This window comes from Cicer arietinum, chromosome 4 (assembly GCF_000331145.2).
Source record: "Cicer arietinum cultivar CDC Frontier isolate Library 1 chromosome 4, Cicar.CDCFrontier_v2.0, whole genome shotgun sequence".
Taxonomy (NCBI): domain Eukaryota; kingdom Viridiplantae; phylum Streptophyta; class Magnoliopsida; order Fabales; family Fabaceae; genus Cicer; species Cicer arietinum.
This window is the reverse complement of record NC_021163.2, coordinates 47,187,708-47,210,610: the sequence shown is the minus strand read 5'-3', so window position 1 is coordinate 47,210,610 and position 22,903 is coordinate 47,187,708. Positions and strand designations below refer to the sequence as shown.

Below are 22,903 nucleotides of genomic sequence, written 5' to 3'. Positions count from 1 at the left end.
TTGATTATAAAACTCCAAAATATTATTAACTTTGGCTTAAAAGCCTCCGAGCAAAAATCCAAAATATACCAAAAATACATAAAAGGGTACTTTAAAATTATGGGTCTTACATATGTCTCAACAATATACATTTATTTCGTTAAGAAAAAACACAATTTAGATTCAAAATATTAGGATTTGCAAATCAAGACAAGAGCTTCAACATGTTACATTTACATTTATCTCGTTAATATATCATTCAAGTGATCAATATCAAACTCAAGATTATTATTAACGATGATGTAAAATATTAATAATTTATTTATGTGTATTTTGTAAGATCACAAATTCTATTTATAATGATGTTGCAAAAATTACATTCAATGTCTAAGAAGTTGTATTGACAAAAACTACTAACAATTAGCCTAGGATGTTATACAATTAAAGAATAATAAAAATACACACTGAATTTTAACACTCCCACAAACTAAAGCTTACAATGCTTTAAACTTGTTACATCATAATATTTTATCACAAAAATTAAAACTAAGTTTGACAATTGTTGAACTTGTTTGAGAAGAGAAAATACCATTAATGATTTATGTGTGTAGGTAAAGAGTCACGACTGGATTGATCGTTGGTGAGAATAAAATGTGTCACTAATATGATTCATGTGTGGGAGTAGAGTGATCACCGGATTGATCGTCGGTGGAAATAAAAAGTGCCACTAATATGATTCATATGTAAGAATAGAGTCACCATCGGATTAATCGTTCGTGGAAACAAAATGATTGTCTGAGTAAATGGTATCTTGTCCTTGAAACTAAGTTCTCACAGCAGCAAATATAGTGCAAAAAGGGGGAATTGAAAGATAAGTTATGGAGAAATCACCAAATGATGAAAAGGTCCACATAAGGAAGCAAAAGGGAGTTTGCGATAGCTGATGACGAAATATGGTGGCCGAAGATAGGTGCATGGACTCTCACGTGTGGATTTGGTGGCAGCGTGTGACACAACGCATAAAGAAGGTGGACACGTGTGACAGCACATGCTGTGTGCTGTGTCAGATGATTGGGCGGCGGTGTATGATAGTTTTGTATAGTGGAAACTAACTCGAAAAGGTGCAAATGATGTTGGCATAGTTGTAATAGTGTAAACAAGGATGGAACTACCGAAAAATGTTAGATTATAGTGCAGCTGAAAAACTAGAATGTTGATAGTGAGAATAGGGGCACCAACAGACAGCAGTACTTTTTTACTCGTGAATAAGGAACTGAGAAGAAAAAATAAAGGCTGTTAATTAGTGGTGTGTCAAAAATTGAAAACTCTGAAAGGTGGTGCTGCCGCACTAGTGAAATATAAAGATATATCACATAATCAAAATCTGCTCTTGATATCATGTAAAATATGACTAATTTATGTGTATCTTGTGAGATCACACCTATTTACATTCAATATCTAGAAAGTTGTGTTGACTAAGGACTAATAACAATTAACTTAAAATTTTACACAATCAGATAATAATAAAAACATATACTGAATTTTGACAGATAATAACAACTAAATTTCAAATTTCAATTGGGAGTAAACAAATGTCATGTTTAAATGTTTTAAATAAACACAATACCAGCTAAACAAAAATTCCTGGAGAAATAAATGGAATAGCATCTCCTTGAACAAAATTGATCAGAAACGAAAATATCCCATCCATATTCCCTTTAGCATCTCAATTTAAGACTAAAAAAATACCAATATTTGGTCTAATCTATTGAAAATTGACTACTGGTAGCTGAAATATATGGACCCAAAATTGGACTCTTGCTAACTTTTTTTAATTAGTTGACTGAGGAATCAGCCAGGTTCTGCCCACTTCTTGGCATTTGGTGCCCTGAATATCCCCTCTCTTGGCGCGGATTCGGTCGATAGAAACCATTTCCTCTCGGTTTGTTATACTCGCGATCAGCACCATCTTGACCACTTCCCCTGCCATAGCTCCTTGAATTGAAACGGCCTCTTGGTGCCTCTGATTGATAGCTACCTCTGCCTCTACCCCGTCCTGTTAATACAGCAAAAATAAATATGATGAAATGAAACAAACCTGTAAAAATGTCTTATAACCAGTTGAGTAATATGGAGGAAAAAACACACGGACACTAAAAGAAAACAAATGCCTCTCGCTGTAGTCAGTGTCAACACCATCATTGATACACAATATAGTGGGTAAAACTTGATGATAAGATCATTTAAAATTTATGATACATATTATTAAATGAAGAGAGAAGCTAGTCATGTCAGAATATAACATCTTCATTTATATATTGCATCGCAAGAGTCACTAAACTGCAGGACTGACAAATTCAAACTTGAATTAATAAATAATCAGTGTAAAACAGATGTCATCCTTAAATGAAATTTAGCAAATTGTAGCTTAAATTATAATTGTACATAAATGTATGCACTTGAGACATCTGCGGACATTCATGATGAAGAAGTTTCACAAAACAGAAGTAGTAATGATAATAACAACAATAACAAATTAACAGTAACAAGGACCAGAACATACTTCCTCCTCGAGAAGGAATGTTACTGTTTGGTCTCCTCTCTTCAATATATACTTGTCTTCCTGCTATCTCAACAGATCCTGCCTGGAAACATACAAAACAAACAAGAGTCGGTGTTCCCTCAATGTCACCAATTAGCAAGATATTAGTTTTGGGTCATGAATGGGTATCACTACAAAATAATTAGAGGACTATAACTCTCAAACATATAATATAAAAGAAAATCCAAACCTTGACTGCATTATGAACGCCTGATATATCTTCAAATTCAACAAATGCATAACAAACACCAACATCCTGGGCATAAGTGAAAAGTTTAGATTTATAAATCAAAATGGGTCATAAATGTACTAACATTAATTAATATAGTTGTTTATAGATGAAATTAGGAAAAGACATAAACCTTGCGACTTCTTATGACAACACCATCGGGCCTGATTCTGCCAAAACTCTTGAATTCCTCTTCAACTTCAGAAGGAGACACTGTAGGCGACAAATTTCTGACATAAACGGATTTAATTTCATCTGAAAGTATTGCAAAGAAAATAGAGATCAGTGGAGGAGAGCAATGAAACCCTTTATAGCTTCTATTAAAAATATTAGTTTATTATGTAATGGGTAGTGAATATGTGCTCACTGCCAGAAAGAAACTATAAATAATAAATGGAAAAACATGATAATCAATTCCATAAATAAAAAAAGTACACACAGTAACCTTCATATTCTGCTGCAGGAATCTCTTCCACTGCATCTGTTTCAGACCTTTCAAATGCATTTGCCGATGCAGTTGTTTGCTGATTACTGCTCGGTGGAGCTTGATCCCATTCTGAAGGGGAAACAGTCTTATGAGAGGGCTGAGAAGCCGCAGATGGCGTAGATTGTCCTTTAGCAACACGTAACTTCCAACAGAAGTCCATATCAAAGTCAGTTCCAATGTCATTACTAAATCCCAAAAGAAAACATTTTTAGAACTTAAAATAAAAGTTAATCAGAACATACAATGGAGGCATAAGTGTGCTTTTGTGGCTCCCCAACAGATTCTTCAGGAGAAGCAGGTAGGTGATCTTGCACAGCGTTCCCTGAAGAATGAAGTGAGCCATTTGACTCTTCAGCAACATTATCTTCCCTAATATGTTCAGAATCAGGGCCCCGTTGCATTCGTTGTTCTGAAAATCCGTAATTGTCAACTACGCCATTTTCTTTGACCTCATTTGGAGCAACATACTCCCTAGCCTGGATATCTCCACCCAGCATATAGTTGGATACTGCAAAATCCATAGCTATCAATCACTTAAAAGTTGAAATGTCATGATTTCAAGAATCAGTAATATTGCAATAATCAGAAAATTGGTTATTCACCTAAATTTTTTAACGTAAAAGTTGTTTAATAATTTGATTTTTTCAAAGATGCAAGATGTTTATCTTTAATAATTAAATGAGGTTTATGTTAGGATATACAAATAGGGATAATTAGAAGTTTGTTAGTAGTTGTGTTCCTAGGTTGTTAGTAGTGGTATAGGTGTACCTGTGCTGGTGTTTCTGTTATTAGTTAGTTATCTAGGACCTAATCCCTATCCTAATGTACCGGAAGTCTTTAAATAGAGGCTTCCACCCCTTTAGAAAGGAACTTTTTATCAACTTTAGAAATTGAGTGGTGTAAACCATTGTAGGAGCGTATCCGCTCTTGTGTTTCATTTTCTTGGGAGAGGTTCTCTCTTATTATTCCTTATCTTTTTTTTCTAAATATTGGTGTTGGTCCTCTAAATCAAGGAATCCAATTCTTGGGTTCCTAACAATTGGTCTGACCTGCCGGATTCGAAGGAGTGCCAGTGTGCATGGAATTGGAAGATTGGTGGGCTAAGAAGGCGGAGCTGCCAAATTTTTCAGGGACTGATCCTAGTGGGTGGATCGCAAAGGTTGAAAGGTTCTTTCTAAAGCATGAAATTCATTGGTTCGATAAAGTGCAGTGGGCGTTCATGAGCTTGGATGCATGGATACTGATTTGGTTTCGTTCTTGGGATCAAGAAAACCCAGATCCAATCTGGGAATCTTTTTGCATAGGTCTGATCGCAGATTTGGCAATCAAGAACTAGAAAACAAAGCCAAGAAGGGAGTACAAGAGGCCCTTGAAGACGCCACATCAGCAAATCAGCTGTGTACTGCAAGGGGGTTGCCGTCGGAAAACCAAGAACCATCAGAAAAATCAGAATCAATAAAGAGTGGGAAGTTAACAGAGCAAGAATCGATGAAGAAAGATTCAGAAAAGGAAGAAAATCCAGTCTTGCGTTTGTGGTTGAAGAAGGAAACATCACACCTTAAATGACCCGTTTGGTTGGATGAACAGTGCTAGGAAGTTCTTTTTGATTCAGAAAACTTATGAAGAAGATGAACATTCTATCAAAGACTTAAATTCTGGAAATTTGGATATGGAGGAAATAATGTTTAGCGACAAACAAACAACAATGGCAGAGGAAGAAGGAAGCAGCCACTGCATCGTGCGCAAAGGCACTGGTTCTGTGTCCATTAAGATTCTGGCAAGCCTTGTGCTGTCGCCTGATTGGAAAGTGCAATTAGAAACAACAGGGATCGCAGTTATAGGGGAAACCAACCACGAAGGAACTGCATCTGATGGCTTATTCGCTGATTGTAGCTCCCCCACCACCACCAAAACCACAAGACCTACCGCCACCAAAACCACCAGACCTGAAGGACAGCAGCAATGAGTTGCCACATCTCAAGGTTCATCAATGGCATTGTTGCTTTCTCTTTTCTTGTCTTGTGTATTGTCTATTTTTCTTTTTGCGGAGCTTTCCCCCATTAAGCCATACTCGATGCAGCAATGTTCTCTTGATTCAAACTGTCTCCTTGTTCCTCACACTTGAAATTGTGGCTGAAAAGCTTCTCGAACATTTGCCTTCCGCCACCACCTTTGATCAGCCAATCCCACATTCGAGAAATCCAACACAACCAAATTGGTCCGACCGCCATTAAATAGAGGCCATACTTTGTTGGGCAATTCAGGACTCAGCGGGTTTGCAGCTATGGCAGGAAAGTGCAGAAAAAGGGAATATGAAAGTGCCTAAAGCTGAAGTTGAGTCCTCAACAATGGGAATTTTTTTTAATTTTTAACCATTGAACAAGAAGACTGTAGTATATGTCAACCTTGAGGACAAGGTTGTTTTGAAGAGGGGTGTAATGTTAGGATATACAAATAGGGATAATTAGGAGTTTGTAGGTAGTTGTGTTCCTAGGTTGTTAGTAGTGGTATAGGTGTACCTACGTTGGTGTTTCTGTTATTAGTTAGTTATCTAGGACCTAATCCCTATCCTAATGTACCGGAAGTCTTTAAATAGAGGCTTCCACCCCTTTAGAAAGGAACTTTACATCAACTTTAGAAATTGAGTGGTGTAAACCATTGTAGGAACGTATCCGCTCTTGTGTATCATTTTCTTGGGAGAGGTTCTCTCTTATTATTTCTTATATTTTCTTTCTAAATATTAGTGTTGTTCCTCTAACTCAAGGAATCCAATTCTTGGGTTCCTAACAGTTTGTGATCAAGCTACCCTGAAAACTTCCAACACTATACTATTATACGTCTAAGTTAAAACTATAGCCAACAACTTGCAACAACAATCTGCATATCTAGGGATAAGGTTAAGCTTGCAACTGTTTAATTTCAAGTCCAAGAAACCCATTTACAATCTTATCATTCAATATGTGAGAGTAAAAGCTAAGATTCAGTTTGTTAACAGAAAGAGTGCAATTTTTCCAACCAATTTTAGGGCACTGATGGTTTTAAAGTGTTGCCAACATGATAATTGTGGCTAGTAGCAGTCGACAACTGATAACAATGTAGCAAATACAGTTGGTTGGTGACAGTGATAAACTATAAATATGGTTCCTGTAAACAGCTCAAAAAATCAGGAGTTCCAACAGCAGTGGATGTAAAAAAGATGATAGATTGAGGTGCAAAGGGGGAAAAGTTCATACAATAAAAACGACTAAGGAATAAAGATTTCTGTCTAAAAGAACATATGAACTAGAGATTCTGAGAGTATAAAGACAACAAAAGAACAAATGATTACCAATATAACCTAGACTCTAAACTAGACCAGATCCATAATTATCATGAAAGAATGAGTAAACAAAATGGACAGATACAAAAAAAGTCATAATGACCTCTCAGAATTTTTATCCGGGAGAAACAAAGTTTTGCATTTTCTCTATTACTTTGCAATAAGTGGAAAAAAATTCAATTTAGGAAAATAAATACAAGCTGGCTGAGAATTTACCTGGCTTATTAATTGAACTTGGAACATTCAGTTTTGAATCAAGATTGCTCTGAGCTAATAAAACTGCCTGATGGTGGTGGTGGTGGTGAATTAGATCATCTTCAACGAAGTGAAAAATATCATTAAGCACAAAAAAGCCTTTTTCTTGGGGTGCAAGGAAGAATGTCTGCATGAATTTCCTCCTCTGGTTATCCTTAATTTGGACAGATCCAGAAACCATCACAAGAACACCACCACTCCAAGACTCCAAAGAGTGCGCGGTCTTGATTTCAATTCCAGTATAACTAAGTGACATAACCAGTGTGTGGATTTGCTGCCCAGAAAGAAGTTTTTTCAGTTTGGAGGGGAAGGGGGGTATATAATTTACTATCATTGAACGTGCATAAGCAACTGAAGATAATGCCAAGTCCTTTCAATTTTCAAACAATTAATACCTAAAAAAAAGTATGAAACCAGCAGCAAGAACAGCAATCGAAACCACTTCAACAAGTTGCTCATTATTCAAAAAGTAAACATTCATAAATTTCAACTAAGAAATTCATTAGAATATACGTGGAAAGAATCATTTCAGAAAAGGCAGTAATAATTGTAAATACCACTACATAACAATATTAGCACACTACAGTCGATAAATCTTACATGCACGCACTAGATCCCTAATCATAATTTAAATCCAATTTATTTTAAATGCAAAGATTTTGAATTTCTTGAACATTGGTTTTAAATTGTATGCCACGTCACCTGATGCAATCACAAAATTTAAGCCGCAGCCAGCCACATAATCACATATACCGCTGGCGTGGAGGAAACATTTAATATTTTAATTAAAATTAAAAGAACAAAACATAATGTTGTAACCGCAATACTTGTAAATTGTAACAACCATGATTAAGAACCATGCTCTTGACCCGAATCCGACCTAAAAACGCAGTTAAAACTCTTAAAATTCAAAAAATCATTTCTATAATCCAACACGTCATCTCTTCTGTTAATCCATATAATAATACACAAAACACAACAATTTACTCCATAGCGATAAAATCAATTCCAAATCTTCATCTCACCATATACACTAAAATCGACACAACTACACGACAAAAATTTATTTCTAACACACATTCATTAAATTCTTAATCCTTTTTTCGCCAACTTAAAAAACCCACAAGTGAAACACAATCATCATAGATGTGATTAACACTTGTCGAATCAAAATAAAAAAGTAACTCATATAATTCTTTTCAGCAAAACACAATAACAAGAGGCACGCACTAAAAAGACCTTGTCGAATCAAAATAAAAAAGTAACTCAGAATTCTTTTCAGCGAAACACAATAACAAGAGGCACGCACTAAAAAGACCTACTCTTACACTAACATCATTCCTATTTTCACTACTATCAAATTCTAATCACACAAAAAATCAATCATCTGAGAAAACACCCAAAAAAATTAGGGGTAACAGAGAAAGAATGAGTACAAGCATTGCAGTGGCAGTTTCTCTAGCATTTCCATCAATACGCAGCATGGTACTAGCATCAGAGTAGAATTGATGAACGAACTCAGGTTGATTCTGAAGAACGTGATAGTACTGTCCCACGAAGTAAGTCCCAACCTAAACGAAGAAAAACGAATCAATTAATTAGGGTTTCACGATTCAGAGAAATTGAAGAAAGAGAATAAGAAGAGAAATGGATGAACCTGAGCAGCGGTGAGAGGAATGGGAAAGGGTGTAGCCATTGAAGAAAATGAAAAAAACCCTTCAAAACCCTAACGCCGTCAATTCAGATCCGAAATGAAATTGGTGGGAGAGAGATCTGAGAGAGAGAGAGATTTGTTTTTGTTTAAATCTCTCTCTGCGGATGGAAATTGCTGCTATGATAATACGATGATGCTGCGTGTGTGTACTGTGTGACCCTTTTCTGCAATAAGCTCCACTCAATTCCATTCAAATAAATCAATAATCAAATTAATCTATTTTTCTACTTTTGGAAATTTTTTCTCTTAATTATTATTTTATAAAAATAAAAAATTGAGTTATAAACAATTTTTATGAATTTAATTTGTATAGACATAAAATATAAAAGATTACAATTGGTCTCGTTTATACAGCTAAGTTGATAAATACAAAACCATTAATAGACATATATTTAAGTTCAAACGTAATATTATAACACTAGGCTACTTGAGAAAATAAATAAATTTATGTTGTAACACTTCTAATAATTCTTAATTTATATTTGTATTATTATAAAATCAGAATCGATTTTTGTATTGGAAGTTACTATCATATAGCTTATCTTTATAAAATTTAACTTAATCTAAAAGTATTTATTATGTTACTGAAATATACAAAAATAACATATTCATAAAAATTTATAAAATATTAATTTTGATTTATGCCATTCACATATCATAACTTCATATTAATGTCAATTTGTAAACATAATGCATATGATAATAATTTTTAATTTAATAATGTATTTTATAATATAAATATGTGATAAATATTTATTAAAGATGTTATTTTTAAATTTGATATCACGTACACCTATCGGATCGTAATCTAATATAAAATAGGTTTACAAAATACTTTTGATAATATTTTATTATTTTGATTTTTTTAAGCATATTTTTCATATTGTTTCTCTATGTATTTTAGGAACCAATTACGTGGTATATTACTTTTTCAACTGGGGTATATCTTACATGGTAAAATTTTATAGATTTCTTAATGTTAAAAAATATTATTAATATATACAAATAGTATAGTTGAGTATATCCGTTGTACGAGGTAGAAAAATAATTATAAAATTTGAATATTATTATAATTATAAATAAAATGATATAATATAGATTTAATTTTATTTTTATAAGTTATATGTATATATATATAAATATATATTTTAAAATAAAATTATTATCTAATTGTGTCAATAAAAATATACAATACAAATTACATTAAAATTTTAAATTTTAAATTATTAATTATTAATTATTAATTATTAATTATTAATTATTAATTATTATTATTATTATTACTATTATTATTATTATTATTATTATTATTATTATTATTATTATTATTATTATTATTATTATTATTATTATTACATATCACCATTTTATGATTGTTATTGTAATGTTAAAAATAAATAAATTAAAATTGCAAATATTAAAGATAAAAAATTTACATAAATTATGTGAGATATTTTAAATAAATTTTATAATTAAATAAAATATAATTATTAATAATTTAAATAATAATTATTCATAAAAAACAACACTGTAAACTTAATAGTTATATTATATATTATGAATGTTAAAAAATTAAAATTTCATTTATAATATGATATTGAGATAAAGAAGAAGTAAAATATTTGATTCGATCGTAATTGGTCCATTGAATCTAAATAAAATAAATAATTTATATTTTGAAACCAAAAATCGGTTTAGGATAATATATCATATATGGACAGTAGCTGGTTAAACCAATCCGGCCGGTTTCGCAACTTAGTAAGGTGTTCATAAAAGTGGAACAACTTTCATGATGTTAGATTAGAGTCTTCTACTATAACTTAATAACTAAAAAAAGTAGAAAATGAAATAATATTGATATAAGATAATAACAAAATAGAGAGCAAGTAAACATGAAGTTAGGGGGTGAGAAAGATATACATGTTATTTCAATGAGAGAATTTTAAAATCATTAGCATTCTGAAAAACCCGACAAATAGAATTTAGAGTTGATTATTATGTTGCCTATGATTTCATTATGGGCCACATAATTCTTTTGGCATGATTTAACATGTGATTGATTTTTTATACTATTTATATTTAATATGTAATTGTTTTTTTTTTTTACAAGAGTTGCGATTTGTATTACTAACAATACACATTAATACATTATGTAATATAGATGGAAATAGAATCATGCACTAAATGCTAATTGTTAATGCATCAATTTTATTTTTTATAAAAGATTTGTAATTTTAAAATTAATATATTAAACGAGAGAAAACGGTTAATGTGAGAATGTTGTGAGGAAAAATATTATAAAAAAGGAAGAACGAAGAAAGTTCTTGACAAAAGTCTGGAAAACGAAGAACGTTCTCTACAATTTTGAAATAACAAGAACGATGATCTCATTTGTTAAAGAAAAAATTGCTCCTGGATTTTACAATTATGTTTCCAGAATTCTCCAAGGAAAATACAGAGCTCATCTCATCAAAAGAATCACTCTGAAATGAAAAGGATAAAAGCTATGGCTCATGATGAATCAAACAAGATTATTCTTCATATTCATGAAAGGCCATTCTCCAATTTTTTGGCAAGATTGAAGAATGATCTTGAAGAGTATACTTCAAGCCTATCTATGAGATATGTGCACAAGTGATAAAAGGACCGTGAATTATTTTCAATGATTGATGACACAAAAACTATATATCAACATTCTTCAAAAAAACATAAAAAACAAAGAATGTTCAATCAAGAACATTCTTGTTTCAAAATTGATCTTATCCATAAGCTGACACATGACACCTGAACCATTTCCAACGGTTATATTAGTTGTCACAAGTCTCCTTGAAGCCCTATAAAAGGAACCTCAAACTCAAGAAAAAATTCAGAGTTTCAAGTGCAAAATAATTTGTCTCTTACTTATAATCATATACTCGAAAGTCTCTCATTCACATACAAAAAATCATTTATGTTTTCTGATCTGATTCCTAGAACCATTCTACTCTATTCTTCTGTTAAAAGAATCTAAACTCAAACAAGTGTTGAGCTTTCTCAGATTCTGACAAAACTCTTTAAATCATTATCGTGTAAACTCAAGACTATAGTATTGAAAATAGTTTGAGTAGTTTGTAGAAAATTCTTTTATAATAAAAAGTAAAGTGTAAAAATTCTCTTAAAAGATAGAAAGATAGTCTGTTGAAATCATTTATGGGCTGAAAGGTAGAGTTGTGTAACAGATCAAGGTTGATCTGGACTAATGGTGTAAAAACCAAAAACGTTCTCCGTTTTGAACACTTAGTGAAAAATCTCTCAAACTGTGAGGACTTGATCTAACCCGGATTGGGTGAATCAAGATAAATCTTTGTGTGATATCTCTTCTCTTATCCCTATTTATTTCTAGTATTTTGATTATTAAATTAAATAAATAAGTTAAATTATGTGTTTCTTACTAACCAATAACGTTCTCTGTTTTTTGTTTTCATAATTAATATTAATCTTGAGTTAAATTCTTCAAGTTTTAACAAGAAATTTTAACAAGGTGAATTTACAATTCAAATCCCCTTGCTTATAACTGACATTGCTACTTCAAGCAGTAGAATCGATGAAGAAAATATTAACATTATAGATGACGTTATGGAACATCAAAACACACAGTTAGTCGACTCAATTGATGTATTTACCACTTGCAAAGTAAGTTACTTAAATTTTTCTTGTAGTTTTATAGAATAATAGTTCACAATGTTATTATTTATGTATTTATTTATTTTTACAAGTGTTTGCTGCAAGGGATGATTTGATAAAATGAGCGAGAAAATATGGGAGATAAAATGGTGATGTTGTTGTCATCTATAGGTCTGAAACAATCACAACATAATCAAATACAAAGACAAAGTTAATTCTTAGTTGTGAAAAAAGTGACAAATATATACCTTGGAAAATCTTACACCTATAAGGGGTACATGCATCAAAAAATGAGAGTGTCCGTTTAAATTGAGAGGAATATATTCAAAAGATGGTGAAGGATGAAAATTGCATGTAGAATATGAAGAGAGAAAAAAAAAACAAGAAAGAGAAGTTTGAATTGTGTTTCTAAGGTTTTAAAAAACTTTTTAAAACAAATAAAAAAATAGAACGTAATAAAAAAAAAACTAAAGAGATAAATGGAGGAAACACAAGTCAATTTATCTTGGTTGACCATCAATGCGGTAGCTACATCTAGTCCTTTTACCCTGAAAGATTTAATCCACTAATCACCAAAAATATCACACGTCCATTGAACACCTATTAGTCAATCAAATTGTGTTCAAGTTTTCTCAACCTTCTAACTTAGTACAATCAAATTGTTGACGATAACAACCAATATTGGGCTAAGTTACAAAGATTGTTTAAGATGTTTTTTGAATAACTCTCAAAAGAGAAAATTTAGAAGGTATTCTCTCAGAATATATTTGAGGTTTCTCAACACTTAGAACTAATACAAGAATTTTCACGAGTTGTTGTGTATGAAGACAATATGTTTTTCGTTCTATTGCAGTGAAGATCACAAGTCTTTTTATAGAGAGACTTCAAAGTCATTAGAGTTTCTGACTGTTGTTGTGATTACATGAAATTAACATATAAAATAATGACGCATACCGAAATCTTCAGAGATCTTGAATCAACATGTAAGAACTTGTCTAAACTCGTTTTCATAATTGACTCGTCGTATCTTGATAGAAACAATAGGAAAGACAGATGATGTCATGCATTTCTTCAATCAGATGGTAAATCCCAACTTTGATAAGGATGTTGAGATGTTGACTTCTACAAAGTTATGTGTTCAAATGTATGACTTAACAAACTTGACTTTTTATTATAGGGTTGACTTGATGCATTAATCAAACAATCAATTGGCTTTCCATAATTATTTGATGCATAATTATCAGAGCGAACTTGTAATATTAGATTCAACAGAGGCACATTGAGAGCGTATTTATTAGAGTCATACACATTTTTAATAGATTCTTATGAGCATTGACTTGATTTCCTTGTTTCTCTTTTCTATTTATTAGATAATGCAACATAAAGTCTTTAAAGTTCACGACAAAGGGTCTACAAAGTTAAATGAATTCATTAGCGCAATAAATTATTCTCACAAAATAAGGTCATTGTTCTTCAAATTAACTTGGTTCTAACAATATCTTTATTTTTTATGAATAAAAACATCTACTTTTATGAACAATTTTTATTTTTAATAATATAATATATATGCAAAACTATTCAAAGTAACAGAAAGAGAATGCTATGTGATATTCTCACAAAAGAGTTTAAAAAAACTTGAAAAACACAATAATTATTCTCAAAACATCTACTTCGTCCTTTGTCATCAAACAAAAAGAATTGGTCCTTTGTTATCAAACAAAAAGAATTGATCAAATGAAGTAAATAGTTCACAAGAAGTGGAGAGCTCAAAATCATTCACTAAAAGAGTTATACAAGATAGAACAAAGCAAATACACATACACAAAAAATTGGTAAACTAAAGATTAAAGTTAGTCAATCTAACTAAGATGAGTAGTAAGGTATTTTGAATAGACTCTTGAATTTTGAATTTTGGTTGTTTGTATCAATGTAGTTGGTAGTTCCTTCCATTTTTCAATTGCTTATCTCAACCTGGCCCTCTATTTCAAATTTTCAATGGCTTCCCATCCATGCTTGATTTCATGCTTACACATAGGGTAATTTATATTTATTTCTTTTTATGAGTCTAAATTAACAACCTACACTTTTATTATTTATACTAAAAAACTACACTTTACTATTTTAAATAAGTAAAATTAAAGGGGGTTTTGTAAATTTCATTTTAAGTATTAATTATTAAAATAGTAATTTTTAGGTGTAGACTAACTAACAACTTACACCTTCACATTTGAAAAGAATTTTTATTTTATTTTTTACTTTTTTAAATAAATAAAATGGAAAGGTAATTTTGTATGTTATATTTTAATTTTTTTTAAAAAAAAAACATAAAAATTGATTTTTTTAGTTTCATCATAGCATTTATGTCTCTTATTATTATATTAATCCACAATAAAGATTGTTTTTTACATCATCCACAGTAAAAAAAAATTGATTCTACAATAAATTTATTGTTGTATTAATCTAAATGTTCTAAATATGAACCTATTATATTTAATTGGTAATCATTTTATTTATTACAAATTTGTAAAAAGCAAGTGATGCTTGATATAAAAAAAAATGCAAGATGAGAATGGTAGTTTTTATTTACAAAGGATAGAGTGTTTTTGATACATACAAAGGGTAAAGTTAAAATTTAAAAATCTTACGGCATTTTGTTTTTAAATAAGAAAAAATTATTAATGCAAGAGAGGAAACGAAAACAAAAGAATAAAAACACTACCAATAATAACTTGATTTGAAAGGGATTATAATAATGCCATGAAACGAAAGAAAAATTCAGAATTTTAACAAAAATAAAAAAAATCAAATTACAACATTACCCATTTATTAAAGTAGTATTTTTAAAAGATTTAATTATGGCTTTTTAGTCTAAATAGAAAAGGTGTAAGTTGCTAATCTTTCACTTTCATAAAAAGAGGTTAAAAACAAAAAAGAAACACTTAAAATAAATTTATTATAATGAAATAAAATTGTTGTAACTATACACAATATTCTTCAATCCATATAGTTGATCTATTACTGCTAATTTTCCGAATATATATTTTTATAAAATCTCAGGACCACTTTTGATTTCACGATGACATTTCCTAACAACACGTTTTCTCCCTGGCAGATACTGCTGCACAATAAGCACAGAAGAGTGTGTTCCAAAACTTGTTGAAGCCAATATGTCACCTATAACACCAAGTTCTGGATGGTCACACCATTTCAACAACCTTAAAAAAACAGGTGAGTTCTTACCACTCCCTTGTCCAACAACGTACAAGTCATATCCAGGTTTGTCAATCTCATTCAGAAGTGTTGGAATCTCTTCACTTTTGTCTGAATGCACTTCCCTCTCTGAGTAAACAATAGAGTCATTATTGTTCACTGCCTTGAGCCTGAAGGAAAGTATGTACTCTTCATCCAACTCTTTCTGCATCACATCATCCATAACTGTTGACAACATTCCATTACTTTTGGTTTTGCTTGTTTTCAACTCTTTTGCTTTTTCTGCTGCTTTACCTAACAAAAGGATCCTAACAACATGTAATTGTGTTTCCGAATGCCTTGCCATTCTCCACGCGATAGACAACGCTTCGCGGTCGTCAGACCCTCCAATGAAGATTGTTATGATTCTCATGTTTGTTTTTGACAATGATCCTAGACCACGATCCACGAAGATTCCTACCGAACAAGGCGCTTGTTGAAGAACATTTTTGTTTATCTCACAATGTTCATTGTTGTTTATTTCTATAGAACTTTCTGATGTTATGTACTCTTTGTGAAAGGGAAGAAGAATTATGCTTGCACGTTTCTCTTCAGCTACATTGTTTATGTCTTCATGGATAGTTGCATAGGATGATACAACACTTGATGTGTCAAATCTAACAGCATTGTATTGTTGTGTAAATCCTTCAAATATATCAGTTATTGTCTCAAACTCTGCTTGTGATCCAATAGTGTTGTCCATTTGGGAAACAAGAATAGCAGTGCCATGTCTTGTGAGTTCAACGAGATGAACTGCAGAGACATGTACAGGTGAAACTCTGCTAGCATTTATGGCTTCAAGGACTTTGATCATGCCATAGGATTGTTTAGCATTGTGGACACAAGCGACGACTCGAAGCTCCATATCGAACCTTAGCTTTTGCACTGTCCTTAATTGAGATTGCATGAATCGAAATTTGGGTTTGTATATAGCATTGATCAAAGGAGAGACGATCACTGTCATTACTATAATAGCCATCATCATAACCATGAAAGCATATGGCTCCAAAATCTGAAAACAAAGAAAGAAATAAAGGAACATAGTTAAAACCAAATTTGATTTAAAAGACAGATCATAATCAAGTAAGAATTTAAAAAAGGATTGTGACAGAAAGTTGGTACCCTTTTGTCCCAAGCAACATTTAGTAGAATGACTGCCATGATGCCCTTGGTGTTGAGAAGCAGTCCAATGGCAAGGCCATCTCGAGCCGGCATACCGAAGAAGAAAGTAACAATTAAAGAGCTCAAAACTTTTGGGATGCATAACAAAAGCATAATCAACAACATTAAACCAGAATTTTGTTGCTTCCAAAGATAAGGCAAGTTGAGTCTAAATCCAAATCCAGAAAAAAAGGCAGGACATAGAATCCCAGAAACAAAATCATCAGACATTTCCATCACCATATCAGCAAACTTTCCATGAGGCAATATTAGTCCAAACACAAAAGCTCCAACAATAGGATGTGTGCCAAGAAAATCAGTAATGTATGAACAAATAAACACTCCCATCAACACGTCCAATATGTGTGACTTGCGCCATGTGTTGGTGCTTGTTTTGTGTTCAATAATAGGAACAAGGATAGGTCTCACCACAGTAAAACAAAAAACTATGAACAACAAGGTAGTGATTGCTGAGAGATATGGTTTTCCACCATTGTTTGAATAAGGAATCAATAATGTGAACAAAACCCAACCATATACATCAGTTAACATAGCTGCTGTTAATGCATCTTTGCCAAGCTTTGTATATAAGAGTTTAAGATTAGCAAGGATTCTTGCAAGAACTGGAAAACCTGTTACAGAAAGAGCTAAACACCAAAACAAATAGGCTTGATTTTGTTTGTTTGGTTTTCGTGATATCATATCTTCATTATCTTCAAGTTTGTGTTGTAATGTAAAAAGTCCAACACCAAATAACATTGAAGTTACAATGCCTGCAACTGCAATGCTTGTGCCTTTCTTTCTCGATCTTAAGATGGTTTCTGAATTCATCTCTAAACCACTAAGGAACACATAGTACATAATTCCCAAGTTTGAAAAGGTTTCAATGGCTAGGATACCATGTTGCCCATAAAACAAGGTGAATACTTGTTCGAATCTTCCAAACAGTGTTGGACTCAAAGCAAAACCAGCCTGCATAATATAAAAAACTTCAGAAAATTCTTGTACATTTTTCTCTCATTTATGCAATGTTTTTGGGCGCGAAATATTCACCAACTTTGTCAATGACTAATTCACTTGTGCCAACCCGAAATGACAACACAATTACTTTTATGAAAAAACAAATAAATTTTCTCAAAACTGTAAATATCTCTAAATTAAAAAGACAAATATCAGATGTATTGATGATGAGATTGGAAAAATAAAGAAAGAAACATTAATTAATTAATTAATTAAAACTTACAAGCATTTGTGCAACAATGAGGGGCACATGAAGGGGCTTGAGGATGAAGTAGAAAAGACGAGAAGCCAAAATATTATAAGCAATTTGGAGAGACAAAAGAGGAATGCGTTTTATCATAACATCATCAGTCATCCAGATTTTGTTTGAAGCACTCAACGTTACATTATAACATGCAAAATATGACATCTCCATATTTGCTTCTTTGTTTGAAGCACTCAATGTTTTTGTCTTTGTTTTATTTTTTCTTCTTTCACTTAAATAATAATAATAATGATTATATTGACATTGTATTTGAGCTGGAAATTTCAATTTACATTGTTTGTTACTAGTATGTCTGTATTTTCATGTGCTTTGTTGAGAAATGGTTGTTTGCTTTGGTGTTTATTTTTTTGTAAGATATTTTACGTACCCGCTGCCGCCATTAATACATACTAAATTTAGATTTGTTTTTTTACTCATAGACATTTGTTAATATTAGTTAGTTAAAACAAATTCAAAATTAATGAAACTAATTATGGTAATTATTATTTACCTATCTCAACGAAAAGTAACAAAATCTGTAAAAACTAAAGAATATAACAAAATATAACGAATAAATTTTTTTTTGACTAAAAAGATAAAAAAAATATAGTCACTATATAATCAATCAAGCCTTACTCAATGGATGGAATTAGTTGGTTTAACTGCAGAGCTTATACCGAGATGCAATCCCCATAAAATAAATTATTGCAAAAAGGCGAAGAGGTTTTTATTTATTTATTTTTTGGCTCAAGAGATTTTTTTTATTCATCAGAAAATGTTCTAAATAAAAAAATAATGAAAATTTAACTCGTGCACACATATTAATATTTTAATTATAGAAATATGATTATGATATTTTATCTTTTATCTAATATTCATTTTGGTTTTTTATATTTATTTTGATTCATTTTGATAATTTATCTTTTATATGTGGTGTATTTTAATCACTATTACAATTACAACAAAAGTTATAGAAATATCTAATTATAATTGTGTATCTTGTATAATGTTCCTTCAAAAAAACATTCATTTAATCCAATAATAGACTTGCATATAAAAAAAATTCTTCTTGCATACTTTGAAGCATATGTATTTTCACCACATTCTTATTAAGATTGCATACTTAACTTTACAATCGGTCAAATATTTGATTTCAATAGTCTATGACAACCATTGTACAATTGTTTGAAAGAGTTATGATGAAAATGATAAAAATACACTACTTATAAAAGATAAAGGATCATAATTAATAAAAAATAAATAAAAGATCAAAATAAATATTAAGTAAAAGATCAAAATAAATATTAAGTAAAAGATAGAGGACCAAAATTATATTTAAACCAAAATTATATTACATATTGATATTTACTTTACAAGTTTAATTTGTATGCATTTGATACCAGGTTAAAGTTATAAGATTTTCTAAATATAGAGAAAAGATAAAGATTAAATACTTTGATTTAGCAATATAGAAAACGGTTGATGTAGAATCTGTTGCATAATTTTTGCAACTAATATTTAAAACTAACATTCTGACACATTGCAAGTGGGCGAAAAACAACGGGCGAGGTAAAAATGAAACTTGTATCCGTCATGTTCAGCAGAAATCAATGATCATATACAACAGCTTTCCTTCGTTATCAACAATAAAACCTTCACTCAGATCCCATAGTCACATAGCTATAAATAAATCCCTTGAGTGAACTGAACCCAAATCTGATACTTTCTTGATGCTGCAAATGATAATAAAATCCAGAGGTTTTATAACCAATTTCAGAATTTGAATATGAAAAAAAATCAAGAAATAAATACTTTAAAGGTTTCAGAATTGATGAAATATATGAAGTGGCGGTATCTTTTTGCTACAGCTAATGTTTGGTCAAACTATGGCATGACAACAAGTACATCATGAACTTGCTATAAATTGATAGTGCAGATTCTAAAAACTAATCAAGTATCACACTGGTCAAAAGATGTTGCATACAGTATATACACAAGATATGGTTCGCATTAGAAAGTATTACAATAAGAAAATTTTCAAATTTATGCCATGGTTACATTTGTAAAAAAAAATACAACTTTGCTTAAATGCAATGCAAAAATGATTTAATACCAACAAAAAATGGCCTTATCAAGGCATCGTTTACCAAGAAAAGGAGAAGGTTTGTGTATTACCAAGAGCAGAATATTTGCATATTTTCCCAGTTTCCAAGCTCTAATTTGGTATTGTTGAAGATAAATTTTCCCCTCAACACATGTCTTCTTGCTTGAGCTTCAAGAAAAAAATCAGCATTATCTCACACCCTTATCGACCAATTTTTCGTACTTCCTCCCCTCGTGCATTTGACAAACAAATATTTGACCCTATTGAAGGTATCTGAAGTGTCTACTTTTGTTCCTCGTATTCATTTTGTTTAAGAGCAGCATGAGTGACGGGTTTGTGAAGGCTACCAACAAGTCCAGCAAAAACTCTATCATCAGGTGTTAGGCCCTTTCTCATCATCTCATCATACAAGTTAAAAGCTTCATCTGATCTCCCTTCTTTGGATAAACCTGAAATAATCGATGTATACGTTGCAACGTTTCCAGTTATGCCCTTTAAACCCATCTCGTTGAAAAGTTTAAGTGCCGCATCTACCCTGCCAACAATACATTCCCCATGTATTAGTGATGAGTATGTATACACATCTGGCACTAACCCTTTGTTTACCATTTCAGATTTTATCGAATGCGCTTGCTTCACTTTTTCTTTCTTGCAATATGCATCGATTAGAGTGTTATAAGTAACAACGTTAGGCACTTCTCCCTTTTTCTCCATATCCCTAAAGATCCTCTCAGCTTCTGCAAGGTTTCCTTCCTTGCTATATATCTCGACAAATGTAGTGAATGTCACAACATTTGGTTCGATTCCTTGCTCTATCATTGAGTTTAAAGTTTGCTTCGCTTCGTTGTACCTATGCAATTTACAAAGACCACTAGCAAGAATGTTGTACGTAAACACATCTGCGTTGAATCCTTTCCTTTCCATGATTCCTTGCAGCCTTGAAGCTTCATCCATCATTCCTCTTTTGGAGTAACCATCCATCATTGTGTTAAAAATGACTATATTTAGGTCGACTCCCTTACTTTGCATCTCTTCCAACAAGATTTCTGCAGCTTCCATTTGACCTGCTTTGCACACACCACAAATCAAAGAGCCGTAAGTATGCGCATTAGGAGCAATGTCTCTCTGAGACATTTCATCAAACAAATCAAAGGCCCTTTTCATATTTCCTAACCTACAATTCCAACTTATCATCGATGAATAGACATAAACATCCATTTCTACATTTCTCTCACGCATCTCCTCGAATATTTTTTCAGCTTCACCAATATCACCAGAACTCGAATACCACTGAATCAAAATACTATATGTAGCCACACTTCGAACAACTCCCTCCCTCTCCATCAACCTCAGTATCTCATCAACTCCCTTTCGATCCTTTATTCCAACATACGCATTCAACAATGTATTGTAAGTAAACACAGTCGGTTTCACAATACTTTTCCCCACCATCTCATCCATCAACTCCTTAGCTTTCCCAACCTCTCCTCTCCTACACAACACATCCACCACAAGTGTCAAAGATTGAACTCTAATTTCAATACTCTCCGACTCAACCATTCGACGAAAGAACCTAAGACACAAATCAACCTCACCGAATTTTTTCAACGCAAGCAAAAGCACAAAGCAGGACCTCTCCTCAATCACCAACCCTTTTTCTTCCACATAATCATAAACCCTAAATGCCTCTTCAAACAACCTATTATCAGAACAAACCCTAAACAACATGTCACAAAGCTCCTCAACAAAATGTGGCTCAAATTCATCAACCAAATCAACAATACCCGAAACCGGACAACCAAATTCTGAATCATTAACCACAGAATTCAAAATAGTCTTCATGGAAGCGAATTTCCGAGCTTGGAAGAGTCTCGAAAGGAGAATCAAATGGGAATTTAGGTCAGGTTTAAGTGAAATGTTGGAATGTTGGGTTTTAAGGAAATGGAAAAAGGATAAACAGGAATGAGGTGGGAGAATGGGGTTTGAAAGAACACGGTAAGTAACATGGGGGGTGATGCAGGAGATCATTGAGTGAAGTTCTGTATTATTGGATTTGAAATAGTTTGGGGTTTTTGAATTGATGAGGATTTGAGTAATCTTATGAGCAAGTTCATGTTGTTGTTGTTGGTTTGAAGGAAAAGACACAGTTTTGTTGATGATTCTGAAAAGGGTCTTTTGGGAACACATTGTTAGTTTCAAAGGATAATTAAGAAAGAGGGTATTGAAAAATTGGGTGGAGAAGGGTTGAGATGGTTACACAGACTTTTTGTGTGTTTGTGTGTGGCTATTGATGGTTTATTCAATCCTAGAGAGCTTGTGAGATGCAAAGCGTGTTAAGGATGAAGAAGCAGAGTTTCAGTATTCACAGAATCACAGTTCACACTAACAACGCTGATGTGTTTGGTTTGAGTGAGCTAGGGAAGACAAAGTGACGAGCTCTTAATTCTGTTGCACCAAAAATTGATTCGGAGAAAATTGTTTTTGTAAAGCTATTGTTAAAAACAAATTGAAGTTAAAGACCTTAATCAAAGGAAGACAATAATGCTACACCGTGAGGAGTTACTAACTAATATAAATATTTTGTATTCTGGACACATATAATACAAATTAGAAGAAAAAAAAAAATAACTCTAGTGGAATTGAAATATATTCAAAAAAATTAAGAATTGAAATATATTCAAATGCTATTTTTTGGAGAGATTAATTAATAATAATAAATAAAACAAACCAATCATCTCCATTTCACCTCATTTTCTATTTTACTTACCTCTTTTATCTCTTTCTCCGCAAAATCTTTTTTTTTTTTTCTTTTTTTTTTCTTCTGTCCTTGTCCTTGCTTCTTCTCACTTAGGGGTGAGAATAGATTAAGTCAAATTA

At 31.8% G+C, this 22,903-nt stretch overlaps 3 protein-coding genes across 3 annotated transcripts; all 3 read right to left on the bottom strand.

Annotated features, from left to right (window-relative positions):
* Positions 1–1,520: 1,520 nt before the first annotated feature.
* LOC101503948 (nuclear transport factor 2-like) lies at positions 1,521–8,710 on the bottom strand. Its single transcript, XM_004497730.4, has 9 exons — positions 8,529–8,710; positions 8,308–8,442; positions 6,833–7,145; positions 3,540–3,805; positions 3,256–3,439; positions 2,944–3,065; positions 2,772–2,837; positions 2,543–2,624; positions 1,521–2,035 (listed from the first exon to the last, which is right to left on the bottom strand). Exons 1-9 carry the CDS (start codon positions 8,565–8,567, stop codon positions 1,815–1,817), a joined length of 1,428 nt encoding a protein of 475 aa, XP_004497787.1. The 5' UTR covers positions 8,568–8,710; the 3' UTR covers positions 1,521–1,814.
* Positions 8,711–15,291: 6,581 nt separating this feature from the next.
* Positions 15,292–18,093, bottom strand: LOC101505217 (cation/H(+) antiporter 15-like). The gene is made up of 3 exons (XM_004497734.4): positions 17,902–18,093; positions 16,620–17,630; positions 15,292–16,509 (listed from the first exon to the last, which is right to left on the bottom strand). Exons 1-3 carry the CDS (start codon positions 18,091–18,093, stop codon positions 15,292–15,294), a joined length of 2,421 nt encoding a protein of 806 aa, XP_004497791.3.
* A 1,147-nt stretch (positions 18,094–19,240) lies between these two features.
* LOC101503621 (uncharacterized) lies at positions 19,241–22,556 on the bottom strand. The gene is made up of 2 exons (XM_004497729.4): positions 20,098–22,556; positions 19,241–19,655 (listed from the first exon to the last, which is right to left on the bottom strand). Exon 1 carries the CDS (start codon positions 22,211–22,213, stop codon positions 20,309–20,311), a length of 1,905 nt encoding a protein of 634 aa, XP_004497786.1. The 5' UTR covers positions 22,214–22,556; the 3' UTR covers positions 19,241–19,655; positions 20,098–20,308.
* Between the last annotated feature and the right edge of the window lie 347 nt (positions 22,557–22,903).